Source organism: Cibotium barometz, chromosome 21, assembly GCF_041138505.1.
Source record: "Cibotium barometz isolate CiBa-2024 chromosome 21, ASM4113850v1, whole genome shotgun sequence".
NCBI lineage: Eukaryota > Viridiplantae > Streptophyta > Polypodiopsida > Cyatheales > Cibotiaceae > Cibotium > Cibotium barometz.
In genome coordinates, this window is record NC_141066.1 from 39,640,767 (window position 1) to 39,658,271 (window position 17,505).

Sequence of the window (17,505 nt, forward strand, 5' to 3'; positions counted from 1 at the left end):
GGTAGATGTTTCTTTTGTCACACAAAAGGACATACTTCTCGGGATTGTCCGAAGAAGCCTCCAAAGGCCGCCGCCGCCTCCACAGCTTCCGCGGTGAGCACAGCTCCCACACAGACCCCAGCGGCTACCCCTAGTTCTTCAACCCCCGGTGCTTCAGTTGGAGCAATTATTAGCCGGGAGCTCGAAGATAAGCAGAAGGGCGCCCATGACCACGAGTATGAGCGCAACGAATTGCTCAAGTCCTTTGGCTACATAGGTGGCCAGAGAGTCGTCGTCTTGTTTGACAGCGGCAGCACGGAGGATGTGGTCACAGAACAGGCCACTAGGCGTGCCGTTTCGAACTGACTCCGGTGGACAAACAGGTTGAGGGTTTTAGCACAGGTATGACAACGAGCGTCAAGTATGAAGCTCTAGGTGCTAAGTTAGTGATTCAGGGCATAGAGTGTGTGCGTGACTTTATGGTTGCCCCTCTTGTAGGAGCAGACATAATTTTGGGTATCCAGTGGTTTCACAAGTTTCTTCCTGATGTCAAGTGGGACAAGCACACGTTCCAGATCGATCAGAATGTGTCAAACACCCCCGTGACCATTAAGTGTGAGCCAGGTATTCCAAACTTTCCGCTCATAAGTCACTTGCAGGCTAAGCGAGCAGTCAGGAAAGGCGCACAGTGTGCGATGATTTACATCCAGACAGCCCAGAGTGCTTCCGAGAAGTACTCGGTTCTCCATGAAAAGTTCCAGAAGATTTTTCTTCGGGACAGTCTCCCTCCCCAGCTCCCCCCGTCCAGACCGGAGGATCACAAGATTGACCTCCTCCCAGGCTCGGAACCCCCGAGCAAGTTTCCGTATCGCCTTTCTAAGGCAATGGAATCGGAGTTGGACCGCCAACTCCAAGAATTGTTGCAAGCTGGCTTCATCCGCCCCAGCGTGTCGCCATTTGCGGCACCGATCTTGTTTGTCAAGAAGAAAGATGGATCTTCTCGATTGTGTGTCGATTATCGTGCACTCAACAAGCTGACTATCAAGAGCAGATTCCCGATGCCTCGAATTGACTATATTCTCGAGAGATTGAATGGAGCTAAGGTGTTCTCTAAATTGGATTTAAAGAGTGGGTACCACCAGGTACGGATTGTAGAGGGGGACATCCCCAAAACAGCCTTCCGTACAGAACGGGCCCACTATGAATTTGTGGTCATGCCATTTGGTTTGACGACGCTACATTTAACCGCATGATGATGCGTGTTTTTCAGGAGTTGATTAGAGAGAGTGTGTTCATATTTTTGGACGACATACTCATATTTTCAGCTACAGTTGAGCAACATGACATTGATGTGGAGAAAGTCCTTAAGTTGCTGGAAAGCAACGAGCTCTACGTCAATGAAAAGAAGTCAGAATTTTATCTATTCCAGGTACATTACTTGGGATATATAATTAGTGCTGAAGGCATTCGACTGGATCCGGCTAAAGTGGCCGAGATTGTTAACTGGGAAGTACCACAGACAACTTATGACATTCGATCATTTGTGGGTATATGCCAGGCATATTCCACCCACATTGACAAGTTTTCCGACCTCTCGGCAGACCTCACCGATCTGCTAAAGGGAGTGAAAACAAGAAGGCAAAAGATTCGAATGACTCCACGAGCGTTGGAGGCATTCCAGAACCTCAAGGTGGCTTTGTCAGAAGCGCCTTGTTTAGCCCTTGCCTCGTGGGACGAACCATTTCAAGTGATCACCGATGCGAGTAACATCGCAATTGGAGGTGTATTGCAACAGAATGGTCATCCAGTAGCTTACATGTCTCGTAAGTTACTACCCGCCGAGAAGAACTACTCAGTCTATGATCGTGAACTCCTAGCAGTTATACAGGCCTTGAAACATTGGAAACATTTCCTGTATGGCCGTGACTTCGGGGTTCGCACTGACCATCAGGCATTGCGCTGGATTCAGACGATGCCAAGTGCACAGTGGAGTGATCGTCAACACCGCTGGAGTCAAATATTCCAGCAGTTCGGTGGTATGATTGAGTACCTTCCAGGAAAGGCCAATCCAGTGGCCGATGCTTTGAGCAGGAAGGGACAAGTATCTGCGATTCAGACCACTAGACTTGACCTTGTTGGTACAGGACTAGAAGACATGAAGCACACGTACGCGGATTCCGAGGAATTCGGTACTCAGTGGGAACAGGCATTGGATGCCACAGGACCATGCCATTTTCTGATACGCGATGGTTGGCTTTTCTACAAAGGCCGACTATGTGTCATGAAATCATTCCGGGCAGCTCTTCTCCATGATGCCCATGACACCATTACAGGTGGTCATAGGGACATGAATTCGACTTTGGAGAAATTAGAACGGCAATACTATTGGCCAAAGATGAGGCGTGATGTGTTTACATATGTGCAACGCTGTAACATTTGTCAAAAGGTGAAAGCTCCTACTGGAAAGAAGATAGGGTTGTTACAGCCTTTGCCAATTCCTGAGGGTCCTTTCCAGGACATTTCGATGAACTTTGTCACAAATCTGCCTCCTAGCCCGAGTAAGCGTAATAACTATTGTTGATAGGTTCAGCAAATTTGTTATGCTTATTCCTTGTAGCGCCAATGTGACCGCCGAGGATGTTGCCCAGCTATTCATTCGGCATTGGTACCCGATTGGCGGGATTCCTAGAACCATAGTGTCAGACCGAGATGCCAAGTTTACCAGTCATTTTTGGAGGGCATTGTTTGATAATTTTGGTACTAAGTTGAATTTTTCCAGTGCATTCCACCCACAGACAGATGGCCAGACAGAGATATACAACCAGTTGGCCTTTGATGTACTGAAGTGTTATGTCCACGATCAGCAAGGTAAGTGGGAATCGTTTTTGCCTTTAGTTCAAGCTGTTTTGAATGACTCTTTTTCTTCAGCTATTGGCAGGACTCCATATGAGGCAGCGTTTGGAAGGCCTTTCCAGTCGTCGTTAACCAGGACTTCGTCTTCAGTACCGGAGGCGAACAGAGTGACGGAGTCTTACCAGGAGATCCTAGAGTCCGTTAAAGATAGATTGGCTAAAGCGCAAGAGGCCTACACTCGACAGGCCAATAAAGACCGAAGGGACATGAAGTTTTCGGAAGGGGATTGGGTGTATCTTCGGATTATGAAGCAAAGATTGAAGCAGGTGGGCAAGCGATGCCCAAAGTTGTCTTTCAGAAGCTTCGGACCATTTCCCATCCGGAAAAAGATTAATGAGATGTCTATGCAATTAAAGCTACCTCCGAGTTGGACTATGCACGATGTATTTCATGTCAGTTGGTTAAAGCCATATGCAGGTCCACCCCCTTCAGAGGTCAAAGACGAAGCGAAACCAGACATTGTTGATGAAGTAGAAGTAATGGTTCCAGAACAGATCCTTCTGCACCGTTTCAAGCATGGCTCAGGCCGAAGACTACGACAATTCCTCACGAAGTTTCAGGACTGAGGAACTCATGAAGCGATATGGCTCGACAAAGAATTTTTCGAAGACTATCCGGCATTATTGACGGATTATTTGGAGGCTATGCAGCTTCCGTCAAGTTAAGCAGAAGGGGATGTCACGTGCATCCCGCACTTGGATGCCACGTAGACATTTCTGTACAGAAGGTGCAGGACCTGGGATGGTGAACTGGTCCCATGTGAGCCTAGTCCGGGACGAGTCAGCCAGGGATCCATCTCAGTCGTCCGAGGTCAGGTGTGCATTGTCCTGCACATGAGTCCAAGGTCAGGTGTGCACTGTCCTGCACATGAAACAGTGCCAGTCCGCGCTGTGAGTCTCCCTCTAGAATGATGTCAGTGGTTCTGTGTATCTGGTATGGTACCGGATGCCAGATCACTGAGTAGATTATGTTTTGGACAAGGGGCCAGCCCATAGGACTACCCCGGATCCGTGTGTGGGCATGGGAATGGTGTAGAACCACCCCCATGAGGGCCAGGAAGGCCCAGGCTGAACCCACCAGCCATGGAGGGGCTGTAGGACAGCCCTAGGGCACAGATAAGGCAATCTCCAGGAGATTACAGCCTTTATATGGCTGTAGGGCATGTATGGGGCAGCCCATACAGGCTGCCCAGCCTTGGGATTGTGGACAAAAGTGGTGTCCAGCCAATCAGAAGCAGGCGCATCACTTTCAGCCTGTTAGGGAAAAAAAGGTAGTATTTTTTGGGATTTAATTCAGCATTTATTGCTGAATTTCACCAGTCGTGGGACATAGCTTGTTTTTTCAGCTGGCCGATTGCTCCTCAGGAGGAGTATAAATAGTGGAGGCCATAATCCCATCATTCATCTCAGTTTTCACCAAGTGCTCAAGCCAATAAAGGGCCAGTCAAGCCAAGGACATTGCCAAGCAAAGGGGTGGACTTCTGAAGGTCAAGGGCAGGATTTTCCAGCCAAGAAAATGTCAAGTTTCCTGTATTTGTTTTCAGATTTACATCATTCTAATAAAGCAAATACACCATCCGTGGTGGGGGCCCTACAGAGGGTAATTGGGACCCAATACTGTGTCCTCTCCATCTCCCCCTTCTCTCTCTATTTTCTGCACATCTCCTTTCAGTTTGTGCGTTAATTCCGTCGCGAAAAGAGTGCTGATTTCTGAGTTTTGAAGTACCGATCCTTCTCCGAAGCTTCCGCATATTACACTTCATCCTGCTTCAACCAATCCCACTCTTCGCGTACATTCTTTGCATAGCTCGGTGGCTCTATCTAATGTCACTCCTCTCGGCTGGGCTCCTACATCAGCTTGAGGTCACTGCGGGAAGGGGGGGGGGGGGGGGGGGGGGGGGGGGGGGGCTGCTCTCAGGGCTCTAGTCTGGAAAAAGTTAGTGAGAACTCTCTGTGCTAGTCCTCAGGCAGGTACCGCTGATATGGGTCACAGTAGGGATTCCTTGTGTCTAAGCTCCAAAAGAGGCATCTCTAGTCTGGAAAATCCATGATCCTGGAGAGTGGTCCAAATCCTGTTAGAATACGCAGCGGAGATGATGACCAAATTTAGAAACACGAGCAAGTGCAGAAGATAGACAGCAATGGAGAGAGAGGCGTATAACTCTACTATATATACACAAGAAGATACCGAATATAATACAACAATGGCAAGGGGCTATGGGGCAATTTTATATGTCCCCAATGATACAGTCGGCCTGTAGAAGGGCAGCCGACAGGCCCTGAACCTCCACGACCAGCCAAGACAGCAAGTCGGCCAGCTGTCAACAGTCGGCCAGTGCATGTGTGAGGTCGTGGACCTGAAGCATCAGTTGGCCAGCTCATAGGCCCTCCTGCCAACACTGGGCATCCACCCAAGCCAAGAAAAATACGGAAAAATATAGGAAAAATGAGAACAACACCTACAAGGGCAGGCACACCCACAACAAAGGCCCTGGTGTCTCAGTAAAGGCAAGAGATAACTTCTAACACCCCCTCTCAGCTCCTGGCTATGAAACCAACCACAGGGAGCTGGGGTGCCACCTGAGCAAATCCTGAGATAGCGACTTCGTGAAGAGGTCCACCATACTGTCCTTCGTCGAACAGAACTCTAGCAAGATGTCATCAGCAACGATCTGTCCACGAACAAAGTGCCTCTGGATGACCGTGGGTTCCTCCAATGGAAGCCCAATCCTGCCATGCAACCTCTGCAACCTCACCACCTCACATGCAGCATCAGTGTTGCATAGAAACGCGTTTCATACACTTATGAAACGTACGAAACGTTTCTAAACGTTTCGTACAGTATGAAACGCGTTTCTTAAAACATGCAGTTTTTAAAAACCTCAAAAAACGTTTCTTTCCTGGATTCGTACGGCGCACATTATCACGCTTCCCAGTGGCCGCCGCATGCGAGTTCGCCGATTTGCGTGCATCCATCTTGTCCTTCCATCGCATCTGTCGACCCCCAGCTCCTTGGTGTCCTTGGGCCTTGTGGAGGTCTTCCAAAGGGGTAAAGTCCTGTTTTGCTCTAAGTTGGTTTTCTCTGCACAACTCACAAAACAGCACACTTTTTTCTCTTCCATCAATATTTATGGCATATCTTCGACGGTGTCGCACTTGCAGGGCCAACAATCTGCATTTATCCTCATCTTGTAGGATGCCTCGAACAGGTGATTCTCTTTGGAACAATGTCACCTTCGAGTCTAGATATGGTGGCTCAGGCTCTGGAAAGTGGAAATGCAACTTTTGTGCTGATAAGCACCATGGCAGTCTCACCAGGTTGAAGGCACATTTCTCACAAACAAAGGGTTTCGGCATTGGGCCATGTAAGCATGTGCCACAAGAAATCTATGATAGCCTCAAGGCTTGGAAGGCCATGCAGCTAGGTATCCCCCTTGAGGATATCCCCAATCTGGGAGAGCCTGAAGCACGTCAAAGTGTCTCCAAGAGGACTCGCAGTATCAGAGAGGAAGATACCAGTGGTGATGTTGCAGGTGGTGTTGCAGGTGGTTCTAGCTCGGCACCTCGAGCCAAAAGAACTAGTCTTCCAGTGTTCAAGAAAGGACATGTACAGGCAGGGATGCAAAAGGCTGCCATGAAAGAGGCAACGAGGGAGTTGATGAAGTTGTTTATTCAATGTGGATTATCCTTCCACATTGTCAGGACTCCTTGATGGAAGAAGGCAATGAGAGCTATCTCCCGCATTGGGTGTGAGTGGGATGGCCCCTCCTATGAGACATTGCGCACTACTGAGCTTCGCAAGGAGCAACTGGCTGTGGAGATGGAGATGGAGCCTCTCAAGGCCACTTGGGCAAAGTATGGTTGTACTTTGCTTTGTGATGGATGGACAGATGCGCGGAAGAGAAATGTGTACAACATTCTTGTGTCCTCCTGCAAAGGCACAATGTTCATTCGTGCCATAGATGCATCGGTGCCAGGGATAGTGGTTACAGGGGAGTTCATTATGTCCCACATGCGCCAGGCAATCAATGAAATTGGGCCTGATAACATTGTGCAGGTGATCACGGACAATGGGTCCAATTGTGTATCCATGGGCAGGATGTTAGAGGAGGAGTTCCCCAAGATTGTGTGGACACCTTGTGCAGCACACAGCCTTGACTTGATGATTGAGGATGTGGGAAAGCTTGATTGGGTGAGCCATGTATTTTCAGCAGCATCTACCATGGTGAACTTTGTCACAAAGAGGCCAAAGGTTTTGAGCATGTACAGGGCCAATAGTGATCTTGAGCTTCTAAAGCCCTCCAAAACTCGGTTTGCATATATGTTTATTGTGGTGGAGAGACTAGTGAGAGTGCGACATGGCTTATTACGCACAGTTGTGTGTCGTGAATGGACAGCATGGGAGGACAAGGATGAGCCCAAGTCTATAGCATTCTCTCGTATGGTCATGAGAGATACTTGGTGGCAGGATGCAGAGGGACTTGTGAAGGCACTTCAGCCCATGTATAGTGTCCTTCGGCTCACAGACATGGAGGGAAGTACCATTGGGTTGCTTTATGAGTTCATGGACAGAATTGGTGAAGCTCTCAATGATTTCACTACCTTGTCGCGTGACAGGTGCTCACCCTTGGGCTTTAACTTTAGTCTTTGAGTTATTTTATAAATCTTGATCTCTTATGTGTGTCACATGTTACATGCAGAGTTCAAGATATTAAGGAGATCTGGAATCGGCGTTGGGATTGGTTTCATAGGCCAATCCATGCTGTTGCTCACATTTTGCATCCCCTTTGGAGGAATGAGGAGCAATACCTCAATGAGGAGCTAGAGTCAGGATGGATCGAGTACATTACCAAGTTGGTGGGAGTGGGAGGTGATATACAGCTGATGAGAAAGCTCGAGGATGAGCTTCTCATTTACCGCAACGGTAGCCATATGTTTGGGCGAGCTACTGCATTGCTCAGGGAGACACAGTTGGAGCCAGTGTCTTGGTGGGAGAAATACGGTATTGGGACACCCAACTTGGTAAGGTTTCTTGATTCTTGAATCTTGTATCTTTGTCTCGTGAGTCCTATTCTTTCAAAATCCACATTCAAATGCTACTGTCTTTTTGACTCTAACTTAACATTCTTTTTTGTGCAATGTAGAGACGGATTGCACTGAGAGTTCTCTCCCAGGATTGCAGTTCAGGGCCTTGTGAGAGAAACTGGAGTACATGGGCTCTTTTTCACACGAAAAAGAGAAATAGACTGTCCTCAGCACAGTTGGAGAGGCTTGTCTTTTGTCAATGCAATCTCCGATTGCTAGAACAAAAGGGTCATCCCATTGAGCCTCGCCAAGTGAATCCAGACAAGATTGATATCATGAAGTGCAAGGAGATTCCCGACATTCCTCAGGAGGAGAGAGACATCTATTCTATGCTCTATGAGGAGATCATGGCTCCGGCTCGCACTACACGATCTTCTCGAGAGGCTAGTACTAGTGGTGCACCTGCACCTCTAGAGGATGAGGCCTTTGAGGACTCGGCTACCGGCAGTGACCTTGAGAGTGAGGCTGCAGAGGCAGAAGATGCAGATGAGGATGAGCATGAGGATGCAGATGAGGATGCAGATAGTAGCTAGCAGCTGCCAGTATCATTTATTTGGATTTTGGACATGTTATTTAGTTTGAACTTTGGACATGTTATTTATTTTGATCTTGGATTTAGAGTCATGAATCATCACCCACGTGGTGATGCTTTTTGATTTTTGTTTAGTCATCAGTGATCACCCACGTGATTTGTGATATCATCATATCTTACATGTATTCTGTTTTTATTGAAATGAATTCAATGTGGTCTCTTAAAAGTTCTGTCAATATTTTTTTCTTTTGTATATTTCAAGTAAAAAATATACATGTTTTTTCTGTTTTGTATGAAACGTTTTTTTACCCGTTTCTTACCTTTTATGAAACGTTTCAAAACGTATGAAACCCGTTTCATACCTGCCGTTTCTGAAACGCCTGGCAACTATGAGCATCACAAGCAGCCCGATACTCTGCCTCTGTCGACGACAAGGCAAAAGATGACTGCCTCTTACTGCTCTATAAAACTTCTCCTAGGCCTGCAATAGATCTCCTCGTGTCTCGATCTCCTCCCCAATATGAGTCACTCCAACTGTGGAGTCGGACTCCATCCATCAATCCCCCTCCTGTGTAAAAGAGTCCATGATCCTTCGCATGCTGTAGAAACCACAAGATACGCAATCCTGCCTCCCAAAGAGTCATCTCCAACCATGAGCTCAACTGCCTCATCATGAAGCTCACGTCCAATCTGGTGTCCATCAACCAAATCAATGAACCATTCTGCTTCCGAGTCAAAGAGGCATCACACTGCTCACAAGGATCAACACCTGTTACGGTGGAAAGCCAAATCCTGGAAACTTGCTGAAGACCATGCAAGGCCTTCTGAAACCTGTCAACCACCCCCTTTGAAATCCGGAACCACAAAGCCTGGAGAATGTGCAACCACCACCTCCTTCTGCAAGTAATCAACTGCCACCTGCCTGGCTTTCCGAGAGGTCCCCATGGAAAGAACATCCTCATCTAAGGAGTTTCTTTGTCTCAAATGCTACGAGACATCAGAGCATAGGTCACCTGTAAAGTTTCCTCTAACTGACAAACACAAGAACCACCAACATCAGTACGGGAAAGTTCCTGCCAACTGCTGCCATCAACTGGCAAGCTATCCACCATATGGTCCGGGAAAGCCTGCACCTGCAACGTATCCACACTTAAGTGGCCACTACCAGACTGCCACTCATCACAAAACTGAGGACCTGGGAGAGGGAGTGCCGAAAGCTTGTAAACTCCATTCTCCACTCCGCCTTTCCAAACTACCTGGCTTGTTGCCTTGTCCCGGAGAGCAACAAAATGCTCATTAAACTCCACCCGTATGCCAATCTTGCAAACCTGATGCACTGACAACAGATGAAAACCAAGTGACGGAACATACAACACCTGGGAAGAATGCTTCCCCCCTCTGCCATCGGAAACTATCTCCAACCTGCCCTCACTGTGAACTGGGATAGTGGATGTATCCCCAGTAAGAATGTGACCAGAATACCTGCAGAGATCTTGTAAAGCCGAACGGGAAGGAGTCATGTGCCTGGAAGCACCACTGTCTAGAATCCACTCCCGAGTATCCGTCGCGGAGAGTACTCCAACCTCTTCCCTGCTTGAAGAAAATGAAACATCGATGTCCATCACCTCCAAGTGCACAAAAGCCAAAGTCTTCATGATTGCTGCTGAGGAATCTTCACCCTTCTCGTTCTTCCGCTTGGGACACTGCCTCCAATAGTGGCCTTTCTCGCCACAATCATTACAAGTCCTCTCTACCTTTAGTTTCTCGCGGTCAGCGTCGGACTTCTTCTTAGAAGACTTCTTTGATGAAGACTTCTCCGATGAAGCCTTCCCTTTGCCCCTGTTACGGCCTTTCGACCGTTGGCCAGTTAAGACCTCCGAACCTCCACCCTGAGAGGAGGGTTCGTGAATCGTTCCTCCTAGTCCAAGACCATGGGCACAAGCTCCTTCCACGTGATGGTGCTGAGCCTGCCACTGGTAATCAAAGATGAGTAAAATGCTGAGTATTGAGAGGGCAAATGCGACAGCAATGTTATGGCCATATCCTCTAACGATATCTCCTTCCCAGCCTGGAGGACTTCTTGCTGAAGAGCCTGCAGCTTGTTAATATGCTCCCGCGTCGTCGACAACTTTGCAAGGCTCATAACCCGCATCTGTACTTCCAAGGAAATCCTCTTCATGGGCGATACCCTGTTGTAAAGAGAAGCCAAATGCTACCATATACCTCTGGCCAACGTCATATGCTTTACATGATTGATTACCTACGGTGTGCAGTTGAGGAAGATGAATGAGCAGACCCTGGTGTTGACACAATCCCACAACTGTGCCTGTGCCTCCCGGTCCTTCGGTAACTCCCCTTCCTCTACTTCCGGCCGTGGAACCCCAACAACGATGAAATCAACAAGGTCGTAAGACTCCAAAACACATTCCATCATAACCTTGCATATGCCGTAGTTGTTCCCGTCCAACTGACGGTCCACCGGGAACGTGGGGAGTGTAGGGATCTTCACATGCCTCTCAGCCATCTCTAACAAATCTGCCATTGCGGGGATGTAATCTAAAAAAAGGTGGGTGGGTGGAAACAAAGAAGAACTTACACCTGCAAGTGGCTGTCAAGCAAATCAACCCGCCGTACTCTTGCTTCTCCTCTTCCCGAACAGTGCCGAACAATCCACCAATCAGCAACACAATAGTCCCCCTCTTGCTCACACAAATCCCACGAACTATCAAGAACCTAGGGCTCTGATACCATGTCAGAATATGCAGCAGAGATGATGACCGAATCTCTAACAAATCTGCCATCTCTAACAAATCTGCCATTGCAGGGATGTAATCTAAAAAGGGTGCGTGGGTGGAAACAAAGAAGAACTTACACCTGCAAGTGGCTGTCAAGCAAATCAGCCCGCCGTACTCTTGCTTCTCCTCTTCCTAAACAGTCCCGAACAATCCACCAATCAGCAACACAACAGTCCCCCTCTTGCTCACACAAATCCCAAGAACTATCAAGAACCTAGGGCTCTGATACCATGTCAGAATACGCAGCAGAGATGATGACCGAATCTGGAAACACAAGAGCAAGTGCAGAAGATAGACAGCAATGGAGAGAGAGGCGTATAACTCTCCTATATATACACAAGAAGATCCCGAATATAATATAACAATGGCAAGGGACTGTGGAGCCATTTTATATGGCCCCAATGATGCAGTCGGGACTCGGTCGGCCTGTAGAAGGGTAGCCGACAGGCCCTGAACCTCCACGACCAGCCAAGACAGGCAGTTGGCCAGCTGTCAACAGTCGGCCAGTGCATGTGTGAGGTCGTGGACCTGAAGCATCAGTCGGTCAGCTCATGGGCCCTCCTGCCAACACTGGGCATCCACCCAAGCCAAGAAAAATAGGAAAAAATATTGGAAAAATACAGGGAGTGAAGAAAAATGAGACCACCACCTACAAGGGCGGGCACACCCACAACAAAGGCCCTAGTGTCTCAGTAAAAACAAGAGATGACTTCTAACAGATCCTTCTCGGAAGAGGCTCCCCCTAATCTCATAGTATACTAGGCATTTGCATATATAATGAGCCTCTGTATGGCAAAGATGTCACGTCCTGTCCTCTGGTGCAGCTGCTATCGGCCCATATCTCGTTGTCTCCACTCTCAACTAGTGGGATGAGGTGCGATTGGTCCAATCGCACACCACACCTTAAATAAGAGATGTGTATCCATGTTACACGGAAACTTGCTTCAGCTTGATTGAACTTATAAATAATGTTACATGAGGATCCTTTATATAGGCACTAGGACCTAGCCTTAAAGTGCGTGCACTAATGTGACATAGGAAGCTCTAGGTAGTTTGCTTTCAACCCTACGTACTGCATAGGAACTCTTGGTGCAAGAACAATCAACACAAACAAAGAATAGAGAGAGAGAGAGAGAGAGAGAGAGATGGTTGTGTATTCAGTACATTCATATAGTACAAAAGAGTACAAGATGTTGGCTCTTACCTTAAGCAACCCAAAACTCCTAATCTAGACCTCAAGGGTGCTATCCTAGACCAACCCCCAAGTGGGAGTGAGCAACAATGATCAATATTGTGCCTTATATAGGCTCTTGGCAACCAAGCCAATTGGCGATTGTTGTCGGCCAGCTCCCATGGACAAATAAATCACATAGGTCCTGCTGACCAGAGGTACACCTTAGCAATGTCTAGTCGACGTTAGTTGTGTCCAACTTGAGTTTTTCCTGAGCCTGGCTAGTGCCCTAAACCTAATGTTTATCTATTGCAAATCAAGGATTAGCCTAGGATTAAGCATGTCCATGTGCATGAACATGACATCTCCTTCTGCTAAACTTGATGATGACATTCCAACCTTTGACCTTGGATGACTATCATCATCCCCAATCTCCACATATGCTGTCTCATACCTGTCATCCTTCCCTTCCTGGCAACCTTTTCACTGAAAACCTTGCCTTAGGTCTCTGAATCCACTCCAAATCTGAAGTAGAGATCTCTACATCTGTTCCACTTTGTCTCCTTGCCTTCTTGCCATGTCCCTGAACACAAACATGAATCCTTCTTCTTGAAACTAATCATGGTACCCATGGGTCCACCCCTTGGATGAACTTCATCCCTTGGAGTACTCCATGAAAGCTTCTTGGGCAGCCCCCAACTGGCTACCAACTGTCATGAAACCCTCCCCTTGGGTTTTGCCTAACACCAACCAACTTTTGAGGGTCTTGACACAGGTTGACTTTCTCTCCTTGGACTTGTGCACTTCTTCTGGGACACCAACAACACGTAGCATAGCTGAGCCTGATGCTCTAATACCACTGTGACATGCCGAAGCTCTGGGTAGTCTTCTTCCAGCCCTAAGTACTACATAGGAACACTTGAATCAGCATTGACAGAGAATAGAGAGAGAGAGAGAGAGAGAGAGAGAGAGAGAGAGAGGGGGGGGGGGGATGGCTGTGTATTGAGTATATTCATATAGTACCTAAGGGTGTAAGATGTTGGTTGCCTTTAGCAATCCAAAAGTCCTAATCTAGACCTCATAGGTCCTATATGAAAGAACACAGAGAGCACAGAGCGCCAAGTGAAATAGAGGCGTAGCACATGGAAGACACCCATCAACCGGCTGAGTCCCCCCCACCCAAACATCCCATGAGACCACCAATAAAGGTGGGGGATAAGGGGAGACCAAGGGGCATTTTGCCCTATATAGAGGGGTTAAGTTGACCCCAATCCTCTATGTGGGATAATAGAGAAGCAGAGGGCAAGAATCCAATCCAACACCCCCCAACGCGGAGCGCGGAGCACCAAGTGAAATAGAGGCGCAACACGCGGAAGACAGCCATCAACCGACCGGGTCCCCTCCCACCCAAACATCCCATGAGACCACCAATAAAGTGGGGGATGAGGAGAGACCAAGGGGCATTTTGCCCTATATATAGAGGGGTTAAGTTGACCCCAACCCACTATGTGGGATAATAGACTGCCACATGGCAACGTGAGAAGCGGAGGGCAAGAATCCATTCGAACAATATCCTTCCTAGCCCCAAGTGGGAGGGAGGTGTCTAACAACGATCAATATTATGCCTTATATAGGCTCTTGCTGTCGACCATCTCCCATGGACAAATAATCACATTTCCTACCAACCAAAGGTACACCTTTGCAATGTCTGGCTGACGTCAGTTGTGTCCAACTTGAGTTTTTTCTAAGCTTGTTCGAGCCTAGCTCGTGCCCTGAACCTAATGTTTATCTATTGCAGATCAAGGATTACCCTGGGATTAAGCTATCAGAATATGCAACGGAGATGAAGACAAGATCTAAAAACACAAGAGCAAGTGCACTGCAGATAAACACAGCAATAGAGAGGGAGAGAGAGAGGTGTGTAACTCTGCTATATACACAAGAAAATCCTGAAATACTGAATACAAACTGTGTGGGGGCAAGGGGCCATTTTATATGGCCCCTACAACCAGTCGGCCTGCACAAAAGACAGCCGACAGCAGCTAGATGTCGACCACGACCTACTCAGCCCTCCAGTCGCACAGATCAAACTGGCCAGCTACAGAGGACAACTTGGGGGCAACAGAATCACTCGGCCATCATCTAGATGAGCCAACAGCCACAGGACAGCCTCCCACACCTGAGGAAAAATAGGGAAAAAATATGGAGAGTGGGGAAAAATGAGAAAACACCTAAATCGGGCGGGCACACCCACAACAGAGGCCCTGGTGTAAATATACAGACAGGAGATGACTGCTAACATAAGCATGTCCATGTGCATGTACATGACAACCGCTCCACGACCAATGATGTATAGCATCTTGGCTAACCTCACCAAGGATATGAGGAGATCTTTTCCTAACCCTGTTCATGTGTGTGTGTGTGTGTGTGTGTGTGTGTGTGTGTGTGTGAGAGAGAGAGAGAGAGAGAGAGAGAGAGAGATTTAGATTAAAACAAATATTGTCCAATTTCATTTTTGACATAAACAAATGTTGACTTACCAGCACTGCCGGTAAAACCGGAAACATATGCACGTCGCCTATCACGATCTGCTACATATTCACTCTAAGAGCAAACAAACATAAATAGAATTCAAATTCAGCAAACCAGTCTTTCTCAATGAAAGGCATCTCAAAAGGAAAATAAAATGCATCAAAGCTTATAGCAAACTTCATGTAATAAGTCCTTCTCAAAGTATAAAGGCAGTCTGACCGCTAGTGTAAAGTGACATTCAGTTCAGGACACTCTCACCAATCATCTACATAGGTGAGGATTATGATCATAAATTGCAGTGAGACCCTCGGAATTGGGAGGTCAGGCCTACGGATGCCCCACCTTCCTTTCCGGTGAAGCGTTTGCTTGAAAGGATTACAACTGTTAACCTCAGCTAGATTCCTAGTTGAGCTCTCAATGGGTGCTAGAGATTGGAGTACTTTTCTTTGTTGCACCTTGCTGAATTATGTTTTTGAGAGTGTCGAGACCACATTCGATATCCACCTGCATCTATGAGAGGGGCGGATGTTTGTGACGAGCTGCAAGCATTGTGTTAGTGTTTTTTTTTGCAGATCCTCTGATGTGAATTTGCTTGTCTGCAATGATGGGGACAGGTGTATGGTCATCATTTAGTACACGATGACTTCACGACCACGGGTGAACTCACAGACTCAAGCTGCTAAATACAAGGTTCAAAATAAGACAAGCACATACATAATTAGCATTCATGACCTGAGCCTAGTGTGCTCAAGAAGGATCTCTCTACTAGATTTAGCCTGCAAAGCATTAAACTTTTCCTAGTTCATACCTTCTTGGAGGGGTTGGCTGGCTTACCACCACGCCAAAGCTCCTCTTGGGAGCACCTCTGATCCTAAGGCTATCACCACTTTTGACTCCTCATCCAAGCTGTGTTCTCGATTACCAACTATGTACCTTTCCTGAACTCGACATATAAGTTGCCTTGTCAAGTTGTCTCGTTGGTAACTAAACCACCCTTCCTCAACCCATTCTGAGCTTTACAATCTGTGCCTCTGAATCAGTGTGGCAAATAGCCCCCTTAAAAAAAGCACCAGTGTACATTTTGGTGAGTGTTACTCTGGCAGCCCTGACAACTTCACATTCTCATAGGCATTGCCTCCGGGTAATAGAATCCCCCATCACATGCGTGCACCTACTCTACTTTCGAACATCCCTAACTGTCTATACCACGGCCCTGTCCCACCATCAATTAAGGCTTAGAATTTCTTCTCTGAGAGATCCTAAAATGACAATAGGGGAATTCATTTCTTTTAGTTGGCTGCCACAGACAGGAATCGAACCCACGCAGGCATGTGGCTGTACAGGCATTAAGACTACAAATCACACTAGAGTCTGCACGAGAAGCGTTTACAAATCTGGAGTGACCTCTATACGGAGAGATGCGTGTTGGATAATAAGATTACCTGGTGGGCGTCTTCGGAGGGGACGATCAGGGCGTCGAGAGGCGGGGAGTGGCTCTCCATAAGGGGGCGCAGGGCGTCGAGAGGATCCATAGCTCGCTCGGAACGAAGGCAAATCGTCGTCGTCTTCTGTTTTCTTCTTCTTCTGGCCTTCTCACACCACTTTTTTTAACCACTAAAAGACTCTGCTTTCTTTTCACTGATTGTGCCTTTGATACGGGCACCGCAATTTCTTTTATTGGTGGTGCATATTTTACTTTTATTGGTGGGCATTAATTATTAATGGCTCACCCTTACGCTCACCGAAGGTTGGCAACCTTAGGCCAAGCGCGTGAAGGCAGGCAGACGAAGCTGCACGAAGGAGGGCGAAGGCAGCCCGCCGACTGCGGAAGAAAGGAAAGAAGGAGGTCGTAGGAGAAGGGAAAGAGAAGAGAGATCGGTTGTAGGTGGTGAGGTCGGAGGAGAGCATGGAGAAGGGAAAGAGAAGGTTGTAGGTGGTTAGGTCGCAAGAAAGCATGGAGAAGGGAAAGAGATGAGAGATCGGCTATGGGGCGATGACACAGAGACAGCGAGCCAGTGCAGCAAAAAAACACCCAAAAAAAAAAGCAATGGATTGCCGTTTTTTTTAATTACTAAATAAGAACATTAGGAAAAAAAGGTTGGTTTTTGGGACTCATGCGTTGTTTTTGGTGCGCATTAATTAATTAATAGCAAACTACAAAATGTTAGTGGTATATATTAATATTAACAAAAGCAGCCCTTCACCTCCTACATCCCTTCTCTCTTTCTTTTAACATAAAAGACTTCTACGTATAATATAAGCGGGTTGACCTATGCTCGAACCACTTGTCAACAAAGTTTCAGTGTTCCCCTGGGCCAGTGGGCCTCGCTTTGTGGAGATCTCCATGACCCTGCCGCCGCCTTGCCATGCAGGGTCGTAGAGATGCCATAGTTGCCATCTTCGTCTTTCAACCTTGAACGTCACCACTAGCTGCCACCTTGCCATGCAGGTTCGCAGACTGCCAAAGCCACCCACCATGAAGGTCGCTTGGAGAATTCG

General features: G+C 47.5%; 2 protein-coding genes across 2 annotated transcripts in view; one reads left to right on the plus strand and one right to left on the minus strand.

The window, feature by feature from the left end:
• The window catches only part of APP1 (aminopeptidase P1), a 71,722-nt gene extending 54,667 nt beyond the window's left edge, over positions 1-17,055 (minus strand). Inside the window, exons 1-2 of the mRNA XM_086815796.1 lie at positions 16,449-17,055; positions 15,015-15,078 (exon numbers count right to left, since the gene is read on the minus strand). Coding sequence (XP_086671922.1) covers positions 15,015-15,078; positions 16,449-16,538 — 154 coding nt within the window. The 5' untranslated portion in view covers positions 16,539-17,055. The remainder of the gene's footprint in view (positions 1-15,014; positions 15,079-16,448) is intronic.
• LOC147627174 (uncharacterized) lies at positions 5,685-8,520 on the plus strand. Its single transcript, XM_086815792.1, has 3 exons — positions 5,685-7,508; positions 7,592-7,913; positions 8,036-8,520. The coding sequence occupies exons 1-3, from the start codon at positions 6,616-6,618 to the stop codon at positions 8,507-8,509; spliced, it is 1,689 nt and encodes a 562-aa protein (XP_086671918.1). The 5' UTR covers positions 5,685-6,615; the 3' UTR covers positions 8,510-8,520.
• Positions 17,056-17,505: the final 450 nt, after the last annotated feature.

What these genes read in the sequence shown, in the direction of transcription:
- LOC147627174 (XM_086815792.1), top strand. Translation starts at nt 6,616, where the DNA reads ATGAGAGCTATCTCCCGCATTGGGTGTGAGTGGGATGGCCCCTCCTAT. An exon ending in ACTACCTTGTCGCGTGACAG is followed by an intron (nt 7,509 to 7,591) that starts GTGCTCACCCTT and finishes TGTTACATGCAG; the next exon opens with AGTTCAAGATATTAAGGAGA. An exon ending in GTATTGGGACACCCAACTTG is followed by an intron (nt 7,914 to 8,035) that starts GTAAGGTTTCTT and finishes TGTGCAATGTAG; the next exon opens with AGACGGATTGCACTGAGAGT.